A 16,128-nucleotide genomic window follows, 5' to 3' on the forward strand; every position below is an offset into this window, starting at 1 on the left:
TTGAACGGTCACAACTGTAAAATACCTGAAATTAAGAAAAATTAACATGACATCTACTGCATTTTCCTTGCCCGGACTCAAACCTGTAACCTCCGGGGCGAGAGTCACCCGCTCTCCCAGCTGAGCTATGCCAGCAACTACTGAATATCAGACTTTTTTATATAGATAGAGGGTAAAGTGCGGGGTAAACTAACCAATCAGAGGACAGAGAAGATCTGCCACAGGCCACGCCTCCAGAGTGCCAAAAGCCCTTACAGCCGAGCGAGCAGGAGTCAGAAACCGAGCGCGCAGAGAGGCTTCCGAGCGCGCACAGAGGCTGCCGCGCGCGCACGTTTTCCTCTGCCGTGTGCTCGTTGACAACGCGCGCACGCAGGTTTGTCACTTGTGCACATCCTTGTGCGCTCACAGACACAGTTTGCTCCCTCTCAGTGCACAAATGACCTCTCGCCATGTATATTTCCGCTCGCGAGTCCCGTTCACACGCGCGCTGTGGACCCAATGCGCGTGCACGGGTTGTGGCACGCTTTAAACGCCATACATGAGCTAGTTGAAGGAATGCTGGAGGAGTTTTGTTTTTGTTTTGATCGCAAGAACAATTTCAGGCTCTACTTTTCCCTTTGTTTAGTAATCGTGTCGCTCACTGTTTACAGGCTTTTGCCGTCCACCATGGTGGACCCACGTGATTAGGTGACGTCAGTGCAAAGGGTCAATAGAAGACCGCATTGCAGTGAGACCTTATCTACAGATCAGAGTTTGCGTCATTCCTTTGAACGGGTGTCCTAACACCACCTGTCTGTTTTGATGTACCGTTAGGGTTAGGGTTGGTTAGGTACAACACGTTTACTTGTGAACACTCTTCATTGATTGGCATGCGTTAGACCCAGTGCAAATGTGTGATTACACACAACCAGGACCCATTAACACCTGCTGATGATATTAAAACAATGTTTAAAAACTCAATTTCAAATGTGTTTATGAATTCTATTGAAAACAGTGGTTGTGAAGGCAGCTCCTATCTGCTGACACTACGTGGCTGCTGATTATAGAGGGACACTGGCAGGTAGTGTTATGAGCTAGATGAAGGCATAAAAATTTATAATCCACCTTCAATACATGCATAATCTTTAAATTTGAATTTGGACCTTGGTGTTTCATTTGATTTTGGCCAATCAAGCATTCCAAGTTGTTTGCATGCCAGTGATCACCCTTCAGCAAAGACTTCACAAATGTGTTGTGGCAACAAGTCTTTCTTTGTTATAACTATACCACAAACTAAACTACCACACATACCTTTTAGTAACCAAGTAGATTGAGCCTTTTACAGAAAGATAATACGTATATGCAGCCTATACATCAGACACGAGTTTCTGTGTTGAAACTGCTCATTTATCTCAGTCACTTCTGGATTTATTGTCATTTAGCATTAACTCGATTTCTCTTTGACTTATTGTTTTATTTTATTACATTAGTACATTTTACCCAGCAGAGAAAACTCATTTTGGCTGCTTGTATTCACGATCTCGTTCGTTCGGTCACTACCCAAAGCTCCTGACCATCGATGAGGGTAGGAACGTAGATTGACCGGTAAATCAAGAGCTTTGCCTTCTGGCTCAGCTCTCTCTTCACCACGACAGATTGGTACAGCGCCTGCATCACAGCAGATGCAGCACCAATCCCCCTATCAATCTCATGCTCTATTTTTCCCTCACTTGTGAAAGGGACCCCAAGATACTTAAACTCCTCCACTTGGGGCAGGATCTCATCTCTAACCTAGAGGAGGTATTCTACCCTTTTCCCATTCAAGATTCTCTGCAGGGTGTCTGGGCTCTCCCTTAGAGATAGGATGAGAAGCTCAGATCTTCTGGGAGGGGCTCAGAGTAGATCTGCTGCTCCTCCACATTGAGAGGAGCCAGTTGAGGTGGCTCAGGCATCTCGTCAGGATGCCTCCTGGATGCCTCCCTGGTGAGATTTTTTGGACATATTCAATTGGGACGAGGCCCAAGGAAAGACCCAGGACAGGCTGGATGGACATCTCTCGGCTAGCCAGGGAACACCTTGAGATTCCCCCCGAAGAAGATGGCCCAAGTAGCTGGGGAGAGGGAAGTCTGGGCCTCTTGGCTTAAGCTGCTGCCCCTGCGACCCGATTCCAATAAGGCAGCTGAAAATTTGTGGGTGGGTGGGTGGGTGGATGGATGGATGGATGGATGGATGGTATATTTTGCAGACAAATATGTAGCTCATTGGCTACACATTTTATTAAAATGAATTAGGCTTGGATTGTTTACTGACTTACAATGTATTGATCCTTAAGAAACCATGTATGATGTTTCATGTTGTTATTGTTGCTGTGGTATGCAGGCTGATCCCCACTCTCCTGTTCTGGCTGCTGGAGATCCAGAGAGGGTCAACATAAAGAAGTGTGAGGAGATGGGAGGAATACCCTACCACATCAACATCATCAAATACATTGTAAGACCTAAAATAAATATCATCATCAACTTTGTTTCTACAGCAATGTCCATTGACCAGGAGATGAGCCAAAGTGCTTTGCACACATAAAATAAATTTAAACATCAATGACCCCTGTCAACAAAGATATACATAAAACAAATAAAAGCAGGAGATGTAGATAAAACAACAGGGTGAAAGATAGCTGAATTATCTAAAAATAAGCTAAAACACATGCTGAGGAAGCGTCCCAGTAAAAAAGTGAGTCTTCATCTAACTCTTCAAAACCAGCAGTGAAGATTGGTATTGGCCCAAATCCAAATCCAAACCCTGGGTCCCCTGCTTAAAAGTCGGGTGCCTTACTACTTGAGCTATCCAGCCGCTATTTAGACTGATTCAAGTGTTTACTTTTTCTTTTCTCATGAAGATTCAAATGACTGTTTCTTGACTTCTTGTTCAAGAATTGACATAAAATGTGCATTTTTGGTTGGTTTGGTCCATTTTCAGCTAAAGTAATTTATCGTCATAATTTTACAAAATGTTCATTTGGTGCTTTACTATACTTTGAATTTCAATATTTTGATTCTCTTATTTTTTCGCAGAATGATTACGCAAAACAAATTGGTGTCGACAAGCAGCTGCCATGCGACAAACTTGTCTCAGTCTAGAATATCTGGAAATCTGCCGATTGAACTCACCCTAGAGATTTCTCTAAGTTTCTGGAAGGACAGTTGTGTTTACACACATCATAGTACTATTGTTTTTATTAACATTTTAACACAGTAACACTGTAAAAATATTAGAAAGTTAAACAGAGGCTGGTGGTGGAGCGAAGTGTCAAGTAATGGTTGATGCTTGACAGGTGGGTTAGTGGGTGGAGTTTACTTATATATGCAAGAGCCAAAACCACTTGTGCTGTGTCGACTGGTTCTGTGTTTTCTGTGAGACGGGGTGAGCTTTGAACAGGTTGGGACCAACCGACTGACCCCTACATGACTCAAGTTAATGTGAAAGTTAAAAACTATGAAAAAGTACAAAAGAAAAGCCTGTTGTGACATTCTAAGCAATAATTATGATTTTTCTTTTTAAAAGAAACATGATCTGATATTGTGTCTGCAGATCTAAAAACAAATACAAACCTTAATTTAAGCTGAGATCCTTTTTGAAATAGATGAGATTTCACATGTCAACTGACTTATTTAACCCTCTCAGGCCCTGTCCACACGTAGCCAGGGATCTGCCAAAACGTAGATATTTTTCTACGTTTTGGCCTGTCATCCACACGAAAACTGAGTTTTTTCACACGAAAACGGATCTTTTTAAAAACTCTGGCCAAAGTGAAGATCTGCGTTTTCTCCGTTTTGGGTGTCTGCGTGTGGACAGACAAAACCGGGAGTTTTAAGGTCCGCAACGTCACTTTCCGCGACAAAAAATGCTGACATCACGTGTGCGACCTGTGTTTACACTAGCCGGCATCATGGATGCCTCAGAGCTGCGCTCGCTTTATCAGTTGTCCAAGCGCTTTTTGCTTGTTTGTTTTTGCAAGCGGAATTACTGCTCCTTGCAGAAGACCACAGACGAAGGACGAGGTTAAGAATGGGGGAAGTACTGCCACCTACAGGTCTGGCATGTCCTTAACAACGTATTTCTCCGGGTACGTGTGGACAGAGTTTTTTTTTTTAAACGAGGTGGTGTGGATGCAACTTTTTGGAGGGGCGGATATTCGTTTTAAAAAAAAACCCGGCTACGTGTGGACTAGGCCTCAGTCTCAAAATAAGTTTTGATAAAAGGATGAACAACTAAGTCCTTCAGAGGTACTTCTGAGTTAAAGAAAATGCTCATGAAATACGTATGTGGAGTAACCAGGTAGGTAGGTTTTATCGTTGCAAATCTACAACGCCTGCCTCCAGAGTTTTAACCTTCTCCTGCGTAGATTTTCAACAGCTATGTGTGGGTGCTGAGGCTATACTTGCACACATAACCCTCCACATTAGACTGGTAATGCATAGAGCAGGGGCATTCAGTTCCAGGCCTGGAGGGCCGGTGTCGATACAGGATCTGCTTGGGTGCAGGATCGGCTCGGGGTCCTTCGACTGCCGATGACGTCACATTACTGCAAATCTAGTTGGCTTTCACACACATTTTGGAACGACATCAGCAGTTTTGTTAATAAATTCTTGTTTGTTAACACCTAAATATTTTCTTTATAATTGTAATTCGTTAATAAAACACCATCTTTGTTTTGTAAAGAATGTGAAACTGCATAACACCAACATCGGGCTGACAAAAAATAGAACATTTCTGATATGTGAAGGCGTATCTGTTAGTATTAATGTGGAGCTCGTCTGTATATTTCCTTAGTTGTTATCGAAATACATTCTTTGACTCAAAATGTTGCTTGGTGTCTTTCAATAAAGTTCTTATATTTTATTTTGCCCCATTTCATCAACATCAAGAGCTTTTGAGGGTCATTTGCTTATATTTTACATTTCCTTTAGAAATTCAAACATCTTTTCTCCAGAATGTGTTGATTTTTGGACTACAGGACTACAACCGCTAAGACTACGACCGCAAATTTGTTGTGACCAGTCAAAATCATAACTTGATAACGTCACTTCCGTAAGCTTCATGTTTAGCCAATCAACTACTTTGACGTGATCGGCAGTCGAAGGACCCCGAGCCGATCCTGCACCCGAGCAGATCCTGTACCGACACCGGTATCCACCAGGTTTTAGTTAAGCCTGTTTCAGCTCACCTGATTTCAATCAGCAGGTGATTAACAGGCTTCTGCAGACCCTTATGAGCTGCTGCACAGGTGATTCAACCACTGAATCAAGTGTTTTTGAGCAGAGAAACCACTAAAACGTGCTGGATACCGGCCATCCAGGAGCGGAATTGAATACACCCGGTATAGAGTATCAGTAACGTTCTTGTAATCATAACCTCATAATATGTTTAGTTATTGCTTTCTTTAAACATTTCTGAGTCCAAAACTATTAAGAATGTGTTTTAAAAATGTTATCTTTTAATTCGAGCTAAATGGAAACACTTTATGTGGGAACACGTTACAAAACAGACTGGACTTTTCCTGATTGTGGCGATGCCGTTGCTGTATTAGTTCTCATTATACTGATCGTTTTAATCAATGATAATCATTGAAACTTAGCAGCAGAATAGAATTCTGTTTTATTGTCTTTTGTTTTATTGTAAGGCTGTAAAAAGCTATTTTCAATAAAACCACAAGAAATCAAAACATTTTTCTTGTTTTTTTTTTTGTTTTGTTTTGTTTTTTGTCCTTCTGTGATTTCTACCGACCACTAGGGAGGCCAATTACGGGTGAAACTGAAAAAGTTAGAATATGGTGCAAAAGTCCATTTATTTTAGTGATACAACTTAGAATGAGACCTTAGGAGCACTTTGCTAGCTTAGAAATCTAGACAGACAGTTGAAGAAGCAAAGTGATTTTGCTTTGCGTGTCGCTTTAGCCATGCTCTGTCAGTGCACCCCAGGCAGCTGTAGCTACATTGTAGCTCATCATCACCAGCTTATAAATGTGTATGTGGATGGGTGGATGACGGATTGTGTTGTGAAGTGCCTTGGGGGGTTGTAGAATCCTAAGGAGGCGCTATACAAATATAGGCCATTTACCTTTTATTTAGAGAAAGGATGTGTTGGTGTCTTTGTGGACAGTGGACTGCCCCGTTGACTGACACCTGTAGCGCTGAGTATTTCATGCCCGTTGTCCAATAGAAACAGTTTGAAACACAACCGTATATCTTGCCCCACGACTGAGATCTGTCAATGGGTTTTGGCCAAACTCTTAATTTCACATAAATAAGATGGCTGTGAGGATCTGCTCCACCCCCTCTGACACTTGGGGTGTTTCTCAATGACAAGAAACCTTGCCTTGATGTCTTGGCCCCGCCTCGGTTGCCTAGGAGATACGTCATCAGGATCTACCAAGACATGTTCCAATATTCATGTTCTACCGAGGCGTCTGTTCTCAGTTTGTTAGCCATTTACCTAGCTGAGCAATGGTACATGTGAGGTGCCTTGTAGCCTGGCCTTGGCCAAAAATTACCCAGAATACACCGCTGTATTTCAAAAGGATGGTGGATCAGAAGCCGGCAGCTACTTCTGGGGCCAATTTCATGTTTAAATGTAAGTCAACTAATAGTAGCTATCAGGCTGACATCTAAACAGTTTTTTTTTAGATCCAAAGAAGTTATCTATGGTTGGTTAGTTGCTTAGTAGTTGCAGCATCGGTGGCTAGCGGGTAGTAACTCGCTTACATATTTAAGTTAACCATTATATACACAATTCAAAAAGTAAAAGGCTCGTTATACAATTATATTGAAACTTATACGTGTAAAATATAATGTTACGTCTCGTGTCATGTTGCAGAAGCTGTGGTCATGTGATGTAAGTCTGTTCCTTTTAACCGTTTTCTTTGACCAAGGAAGGACAGTGTCATCGTAAGTAAGGTACCTTCTTCTTCAATGAAAAAAAGGCAGGCTGGATGCCAAAAAGGCGCATTGCTGCCACAACAACCTCCACAGCCTAACCAACACAACCTGTCGCGCTCAACAAACATGAACCTTCCCGCACCTGCGCACTTGCAGGTCTAACACCAACACAACCCTCCACCAGCGCATTCCCCTGTGAACACACACACTCACACAACCCCGTAAGAAAACTTACCCCACTACCACCAACACTCCCACACCTCCTCCAGCACCCATATCCTTCACCAAGGTTGTCCCATGACCCGCAACAGACCCCTCAATCCCGCGCGAACACGCAGTCCCCCATTCCTCCTCAGGGGATACGTCACAAAACCCCAACAAGGTCTCCGTATCAACAATCATCTCACGAGCAACATCCAACTTGTTGGTCGCCACATGTTTCACCCTCCACAAGACCTCTACCAGAAAGGCCAAAAACCACACCTGCCCCCCTCATCCACACCACCAGCCGACAGAGGCCCGGACCCCAACACAACACCACTCTTAACCCCCACATGACGCACTGCCTCCCCATAAGATATCTTATGCTCCGCCTGAAACCTCTCCGCCTCCATCACTAACCTATATGCCACACAACCCCTATAAGCAGCCTGATGGGCCCCACCACAATTACACCAGTGGAGCGGCAGATCACATCGCTTGCCCTCATGAGCACCCTCGCACCGCCGACACCTCACACCCACCACACAGGCACCAGCCACATGCCCAAAGCCTTGACACCTGAAGCACCTCAAGGGAGGTTCCTCAAATGCCCAGACCGAGTAGCTGAGAAAGACCAACATGACACGGCCAGGAAGCTCCACCGCGTCAAAAGTAATCAACAGCGGTGTGGAATCACGAGCGTCAAACCCCAGATGCCAAACAGCCACCACCGTCACCCAACTTGAAGTCAAACATATCAGACTTAGAAACGCTATTCAACATGCCACATATCACCCGCCGCATACCACCCGCTTAACCAAAGCGACGCAGAAACAGTCACTCCCACCTCCATAAACGCCTCAAGTCTCAGTGCCTTGAGGCACTTGGCCCAAGTCCAACAAACCACCGTCAACAGTCCATGAAACACAACAGTAGCATCCAGCATATCCCCTTTCACCATACTCAGCTCCCTGGTTACCACAAAAGGGTTGGAGGTCGCGAAACGCGCACCAGCCACCGCCCTGATGCGGACCACACGCTGCCCTCCACAAGCCTCTGCTGCTTCACCTGCCCGTTCCCAGTTACCGTCCGAGGCATCACAGCTACCCCCACGGCCCCTCTTGCCAGCCCCGACCCAGCCGAATAATCGGCCGTACCGGCCTTTCCAGCTTCCTTCTTCCCCATTCACCACCCCAAACTAAGCCGCCACAGAGCGAAGTTGAGCCGCCGTCTTACTGGGCCTGTACAGGCCATTGGCCGACCACCCAAACAACCTCCACAGCCAACCCTGCAGACAACTCATACAGATCAACAAGCTAACTTTGCCCCTGAGGTTCATCTCACACCGCAGCGCCTGACTGAGAAACACCCTGGGTCTTGTTCTCCCCTCATTAGTTGTTTATTGGACTCACCTGCCCCTTTTTTAACCTACCCATGTGTTCCTGATTATCCTTGTTTATTTATACCCCCAGTTATTCACTTGTCAATTGTAGTGTTTTTGCTATGTTTCATTGCTCCTGGCTGTGTTATCCTATATGCTGTTTTTCATTAAAGCTGTGTTTTACCTGCTTTGATGTTTTTGCCTCCCGGTCAAGCTCCACCAAACATGGGTCCTCCACCAGCTCCACCGCATCGTGACAATGACTTGCCAGGCTTACCCTTGTTGTAGATTCATTAGCTGATTAGTGTGTGACGCTTTGAGTCTAGAATATTGAGCCTGTACACAATATTCTAATTTTGAGATTTTGAATGTGGGGTTTTCATAAGCTGTAAGCCATAATCATCACAATTATAACAAATACAGACTCGGAATATCTGTCACATTGATCGCTTTTGAGTTAACTTACTGAAATAAACAGTATCATTTTGTAATTTTTTGAGTTTCACCTGTAAGGTCATAAACTAATTATACAGAATATTTACAGTCAAGTTTAGATGTTTAGATATGCTCTCTTCAGTTTTTGACTTTTGCTGTTGTTTAAAACATCGAAGGCTGAAAGGCTGTGTTGGTTTGACTCTGAAGTACTAATTATATGTAAAAGTTTAGCCATTTTTATTGTACCCTTTAAAACATTGTTAATGTTTTAGTACCCTTTCTACTGATTTAGTTTAATTGATAGTTTCCTTATTCAGCTGGATCCAGACAACATGCCGTATTGACCCGAATAAAGGACCAGGTATTTTTTTCATTGAAAATCATTTTAAAAGTGGGGTCATCTTATAAATGGGGCGTCCTATATTCGGGTCAATATAGCATGCAAACACATTTAAAATGAGTATACTGGGATATTTTGTCCTTTTTTGCTGATTTCCTAAAGGTTCTTCTACTGGCGTGCATAAAAGAGTTGTCACCACTAGGTGGCAGCATGCTAAAAGAATACAGCTAGAACTATATCATCTACCAAATAAAATGATCCGTTTTTCAAATAATGTGTGTGTGTCTGTCATCATTTTTTATTTAACTTTATTGTTTGCAGAGATAACCTTTTACCCACATTGTCCCCAAAAATGTGAAAATGCTTGAATTTGAAGGTTCTGAAGCTGTTGTATCAGTTGATTTTTATTCCATAACATTTCCATTTATTTATTTACTTATATTTCTAGAGGATGAACCCCCTTGAGATGCATCATCTCATTTTCAAGGGGGCCCTGCTTTGAAACACCAAAACAATAAAAGATAGCAAGACTTTCAGTGGCATACGCCAAAACTAACTGATACAAACAAACCAAATTAATTAAACGAGAGAAAAAATAAATAAACACCTCGCTTTGACAACACGATTATGTAACATCAAGTGCCAAACTCAAAAACAATTACAGATGTAAGAAGATGCGATATGTTAATAGACAGAATTTTTGAATCGTCGAAAATAAGTAATTGTATCCCAGAGGGAGCCTGGATTGTTTTAGAAACAATCACCAGTGTAAGGTGCAGTCAAACTTTAAGATGTGCTTGGATTTTTAGTTTGGCAATAAAACTCAAGAGCCCTGCTTATTCTACATGAGGGATAATAAATCCAAGAGAAAGGGTTAAAATGAAGTCAACTGGACTTCTTTGGTTTCTTGAAGATGTTTCACTCCTCATCCCAGGAACTTTGTAAATTCTGACTGGAATAAGTGAGAGCCAAACTTATAAGCTGTAGCTGTCTGTTGTTGTTTATCAAGCAGAAACGACTCTGAATACCCCTCCTCTCTACCCCTTGATGAGGCCTTAGCCTTTAATGTGATGGAGTCGTGCTGATTAGATTCAGGAAGGTGTGACCTAGACTGAAACTGCTTAGGAATGAGATTCAAATCTGCATCATAGGTACTGGAAAGGTGAAATCTAAGCCCCTGGGCTTTTCACTTTTGACATAAATAGCTTCTTCTACTCCTCTTGCAAACCATCTATCTTCTCTGTCCAGAATGTGGACTTTGTCAGCTTCAAAGGTGTGTCCCTTGTCCTTCAGGTGTAGGTGGACTGCAGAGTCTTGACCTGAAGACGTGGCTCTCCTGTGTTGTGCCATGCTCTTGTGTAATTGTTGTTTAGTTTCCCCGATCTAATGATCTGGACAGTCCTCACATTGGACTGCATAATGCCACTGAGCTTCTGTTTGGGTGTTTTGTCTTTTGGATGGACCAGTTTCTTTCTGAGGGTGTTGTTGGGTTTAACGTTTGCTGGGATGTCGTCTGAGACTCCTGCCACGTACGGGATGATGGGGCCTTTGTGCCTGTTGTTCTTTTCTTTGCTGGTTGCTGCTTTGGATGATTTTTCAGACTTCGTTGTTGATCTCACAAAGGCCCAGTTAGGGTATCTGCAGTTTCTTGTGTTTCTCTTCCTTTTGCTTTCCTTCAGTCTTTGTGGGAAGGCTCTCGGCCCAATGGTGTAAAGCCCTGATGACGGATGGTGATGTGAGTCGAAATGCAGCTCAAGAAGGGCAGTTTGTCATAAGTTTTGCTTTTTGAAAAATATCAGCTGAGATGGCAAACTGGAGCGCTGCAGTGCTCTTGTAGCTTCTCTCCGTTAGAGCTGGAGCTCAGGTAACCAGAGACTGCACAGGGGCTGTGGGAGACAGACCTTTAAGAGCGGTTTGTTAAAAAAAACGTAACGATCGTGGCGTCAATCACAATAAGGAGCCTAAGTCATGCCCATCTACTTCTGGACCGTGGGTCCCCGGAAGAACGAAAAAATGAATGCAAGTCAATGGGGCAAAAAACTCTATGTCCTAATTCCGCTTGGGTCCATGGATTTCACATATGATATCCGTGAATTTTAAAGACACATTTTGATACCAAGAACACTCTTATTCTCTAATGGGGAAACACTATTTTAGGTTTTGTGTGAAAATAAGTCCAGGACTACAAATGCGCTTCACAAAAGTGATGTCATCGAACCAGTCACAGAGAAAACTGAGGGAAAAGGGCTGTAAATTTAGCAAACTTCCCACAGGAGGAGAGAACCACCATAAATCTGGTCTTGTGGTAAGTAGCAGCTACGTTAGGGGAGAGGAGATTATGTGGTGACGTCACATATGCAAACGCATAGTGAGGGTCTGCTGGGAACGCCTGGCAGAAGAACCTGTCAAGACGGTCTTCAACTCCCACCTCCGGCAGAGCTTTGACCGCGTCCCGAGAGCAGTGGGGGACATTGACTCTGAGTGGGCCTTGTTCCACTCTGCGATTGTTGAAGCAGTTGTTGCTTGCTGTGGTCGCAAGGTGGCTGGTGCCAGTCGTGGTGGCAACGCCCGTACCCGCTGGTGGACACCAGAGGTTCGGGGAGCCGTCAGGCTGAAGAAGGAGGCCTACAGGGCGTGGTTGGTCTGTGGGTCTCCGGAGGCAGCAGACAGGTACCGGATAGCCAAGCGGGGTGCAGCAGTGGCAGTTGCCGAGGCAAAATCCCGGGCGTGGAAGGAGTTTGGTGAGGCCATGGAGAATGACTATCGATCGGCTCCAAAGAGGTTCTGGCAAACTGTCCGGCGCCTCATGTGAGGGAGGCAGCAACTCGCTCACACTGTTTACAGTGGGGATGGGGAGCTGCTGTCGTCAACTGGGGCTATAGTCAGACGGTGGAAGGAATACTTTGAGGAGCTCCTCAATCCCACCTACGCGCATTCCGAGGAGGAACCAGAGCTGGGAGACCTGGGGATGGACTGTCCAATCTCGGGGGCAGAAGTTGCTGAGGTAGTCAAACAACTACCCAGCGGCCGAGCCCCTGGGGGTGGATGAGATTCATCCTGGGTATCTCAAGGCTATGGATGTTGTAGGGCTGTCGTGGTTGACACGTCTTTGTAACATTGCGTGGTCATCGGGGGCAGTTCCTGTGGAGTGGCAGACCGGGGTGGTGGTCTCCATCCAGAATCTCCATCTGGTGTGAGGTGAGTCTGAGGGCAAGATGTTATTTTGACTAACTAACCGAGGGACTTCAGGAGGAAGAGACATGAAATGCCATCTATGCCGATCTACGTACCTTCGGAGACTCCCGTGTATGATCCGGAATGCCAGGTCCTTGGACCCTCCTTTGGTGCTGGAACTGATACCACAGCGTCTGCAGCACGACAAACCAGTCCACGGATAGACTCCCGGTAGCAACAGCAGGTGTCGGCGTCACGTAGAGAGTTCAGCTTTTATTCTGAAGGAACCGTCATCTTGTTGATAAAACGACAGAATTTTCCAGCTTAACAGTTCTCAGCTTAAAGTAGAAAATACAGCTGGCCAGTCTGCACTTCACTTAGCGATGATGGATTTGAGAGCTGGTCGAGCCCATGGTTGTAACTGCGTCGAACCAAGTTGAACTACGTTGAATGCTTTGTTGGAACTGACTTAAAATGGCGTTCTGTTTTATTAAACCCAGTTGTTTATAATTCTTAGCAAATCAGAGTGGACAGATTAAGTAAACACCTCAGAACTCTGCCAGCAACAGAAAGGAAGTTCTGATTGGATGAGGGAGCAATGTGTCATGTGTTTACCTTATGTGAGTCAGAATGTCTAGCTCAGTTAGTCCTGTGATTCATTAAACACATAAATCATACATTGTGATTTCACAGATCGGTCACCTGATTATTATTGACCAACATTTGTTTTGATTAGCTTTATTAAAAATAAAGTTATTTGATTAACTAATGAAAAGCGTTTTTCGTCCTTCTTCTGTCTTTAAGAAGGGTGACCTGAGGGTGTGTTCCAACTATAGGGGGATCACACTCCTCAGCCTCCCTGGAAAGGTCTACTCCAAGGTATTGGAGAAGAGGGTCCGATCGATAGTTGAATCTCAGATTGAGGAGGAGCAATGTGGTTTTCGTCCTGGCCATGGAACTGTGGACCAGCTCTATACTCTTGCAAGGGTGATGGAGGGGGCGTGGGAGTTTGCCCAGCCAATCCACATGTGTTTTGTGGATTTGGAGAAGGCTTATGACCGTGTCCCCAGGGGCACCCTGTGGGGGACGCTCCAGGAGTATGGGGTGGGTGGCTTTCTGTTAAGGTCTGGTCCGCATAGCCGGTAGTAAGTTGGACCTGTTCCCGGTGAGGGTTGGACTCCGCCAGGGCTGCCCTTTGTCACCGGTTCTGTTCATTACCTTTATGGACAGAATTTCTAGGCGCAGCCGTGGTGTGGAGTGCTTCGAGTTTGGTGGCAGGAGAATCTCGTCTCTGCTTTTTGCGGATGATGTGGTCCTTCTAGCTTCATCCAGCTTTGACCTTCAGGTCTTGCTGGGTAGGTTCGCGGCCGAGTGTGAAGCGGCTGGGATGAGGATAAGCACCTGTAAATCTGAGACCATGGTTCTCGGCCGGAAAAGGGTGGCTTGCCAACTCTGGGTTGGGAGAGAGGTCCTACCTCAAGTGAAGGAGTTTAAGTATCTCAGGGTCTTGTTCACGAGTGAGGGTAGGAGGGATCGGGAGATCGGCAGGCGGATTGGTTCGACGTCTGCAGTGATGCGGACGCTGAGCTGATCTGTCGTGGTGAAGAGGGAGCTGAGCCAGAAAGCCAGGCTCTCAATTTACCAGTCGATCTACGTCCCAATCCTCACCTATGGTCATGAGCTTTGGGTAATGACCGAAAGAACGAGATCGCGGATACAAGCGGCCGAAATGAGTTTCCTCCGTAGGGTGGCCAGGCTCAGCCTTAGAGATAGGGTGAGGAGCTCGGACATTCAGGAGGGACTCAGAGTAGAACCGCTTCTCCTCCGGATTAAAAGGAGTCAGTTGAGGTGGTTTGGGCATCTGGTCAGGATGCCTCCTGGACGCCTCCCCGGGGAGGTGTTTCGGGCACGTCCTGTCGGCAGGAGGCCCCCGGGTCGACCCAGGACACGTTGGAGAGGTTACATCTCCAATCTGGTCCGGGAATGCCTTGGGGTCCTGCCGGAGGAACTGGTGTTGGTGGCTGGGGAGAGGACGGTCTGGAGCTCCCTAGTTGGGATGCTGCCCCCGCGACCCGGACCCGGATAAGCGGAGGAAGACGACGACGACGTCACATATGCAACGTGCCGATGTAGTCTTGCTAATTGCAAACTTTTACAAGCTGATAAATCTCAAAGTACGTGGCAGGCGTGGTCAAAACACCCATCATTACTTTTCATTTAAATTGCAGCACAACATATGTGTGATCCAGGGTGTAAGGTAAAGCAGATTAGAAATTAGCGTTTTTAGCCCCATTGACTTGTATTCATTTTTTCATTCTTCCGGGGACCCATGAGCCAACGGGAAAGGGAGGAGACTTAGGCTTCCAATAAAAAGCAAGTTATGTCCAAGATAAATGGAAGTCCACGGCAGCGCAGAGACCACCATCATACCCATTTATACCGCCATCGCTTAATCTTTTATAAAATTACATGATCCTGGATAAGAAGCTGGACTTATCCAGTGTCCAGTCTCGCTGTGGTTCCAAAGACAACTTAAAGCACAAGCCAGGTGGTGGCAAGGTTCAAATTTTGCACAAAAAGATTGATTTGAGCAACGCTGCATCAAAATGTGGATACAAATCCAACCACTCACATCACACATGGTGGAAACGTTGAGATCAAAAACGAGAAGCTCGAGTTCAAAGTTCAGTCCAAAATTGGCTCTCTGGACAACATCGGCCTTGTTCCTGGAGGTGGACAGAGAAAGAGGGAGAAGGGGAAGGAGGCAGAGGAGAGCATCTCAGACAGCCTGTCCATCCTCTCCTCCGTTGTCCCCCCCCCCCCCCCCCAACACACACACACACACCCTCAGTCACCTCAGACTGTCCCCTCAGCTCCCATCTCACCCATCCTGACGAACCCTCTCATAAAGATTGAGGACTCCTATTGAGAGCCATAAGCTGATGTTCCGTGAGATGGCCAGGGCTCGCACCGACCATGGTGCTGAGATCGTCACCTTGGTTGAGTCCCCCAAGCTGCTCAACATGACCGACTCTACACAGCTGTTCACGCTGGCCGACCAAGTGTCCGCCTCTTTGGCCAAACAAGGCTTGTGAACGCTCCGCCTACACCACACCACACCACCATCTAGAGGGGATGACACCCTCCTCTTTTATTTCACTGGACTTAAAAAAAATTCAAATAAAATAAAAAAATAAAATAATAATAATAATTACATGATTGCGCCAAATTACAGCCACGGTCTGACCACTTATAAACAATCTAGAACTCCCTGATGCCACCACGGCGCTGCGGCAAATTGACGGCATTTTTTTTTTTGCAAAAACGGCTCATATGAAGAGTGAAGTGACATGAAATGAGACAATGGTTTCCCTTGGGGCCCGTTTAAGATCTTAAATTTTCCTCGTAAAATCTACCGAATTCTGTATGTGATGTTGAGTCTTTCCAACCAGCGGGGCCAGGATGGTGGAGAGGTGTTTTGCAATGTTGTAAGTGACCGAGTTGATGCTGCTGCTGATGCATCTGAGTGGTGTTCCTTCCTTGTGAATCTTTGGAAGACCATATATACATGGGGCGGCTTCTCCTGGATAGAGTCTGTAGTAAAATGTATAATTGATTACTTTGTTCTTTCGCAGTTTCTGTAAATGGTTCGTGATTTTCCTCTTGTATCTGCTTGTTAAATC

General features: G+C 45.3%; 1 protein-coding gene across 2 annotated transcripts in view; it reads left to right on the forward strand.

Moving 5' to 3' along the window:
• Window positions 1–5,701, forward strand: part of LOC107395305 (uncharacterized oxidoreductase YjmC) — a 52,226-nt gene extending 46,525 nt beyond the window's left edge. For both annotated transcript variants that reach the window (XM_070550285.1, XM_054732843.2), the window contains 2 exons: window positions 2,359–2,469; window positions 3,051–5,701. In XM_070550285.1, the coding sequence (XP_070406386.1) occupies window positions 2,359–2,469; window positions 3,051–3,116 (177 nt within the window). In that variant the 3' untranslated portion in view covers window positions 3,117–5,701. The remainder of the gene's footprint in view (window positions 1–2,358; window positions 2,470–3,050) is intronic.
• The last annotated feature ends 10,427 nt before the right edge of the window (window positions 5,702–16,128 follow it).

This window comes from Nothobranchius furzeri, chromosome 4, assembly GCF_043380555.1.
Source record: "Nothobranchius furzeri strain GRZ-AD chromosome 4, NfurGRZ-RIMD1, whole genome shotgun sequence".
Lineage (NCBI taxonomy): Eukaryota > Metazoa > Chordata > Actinopteri > Cyprinodontiformes > Nothobranchiidae > Nothobranchius > Nothobranchius furzeri.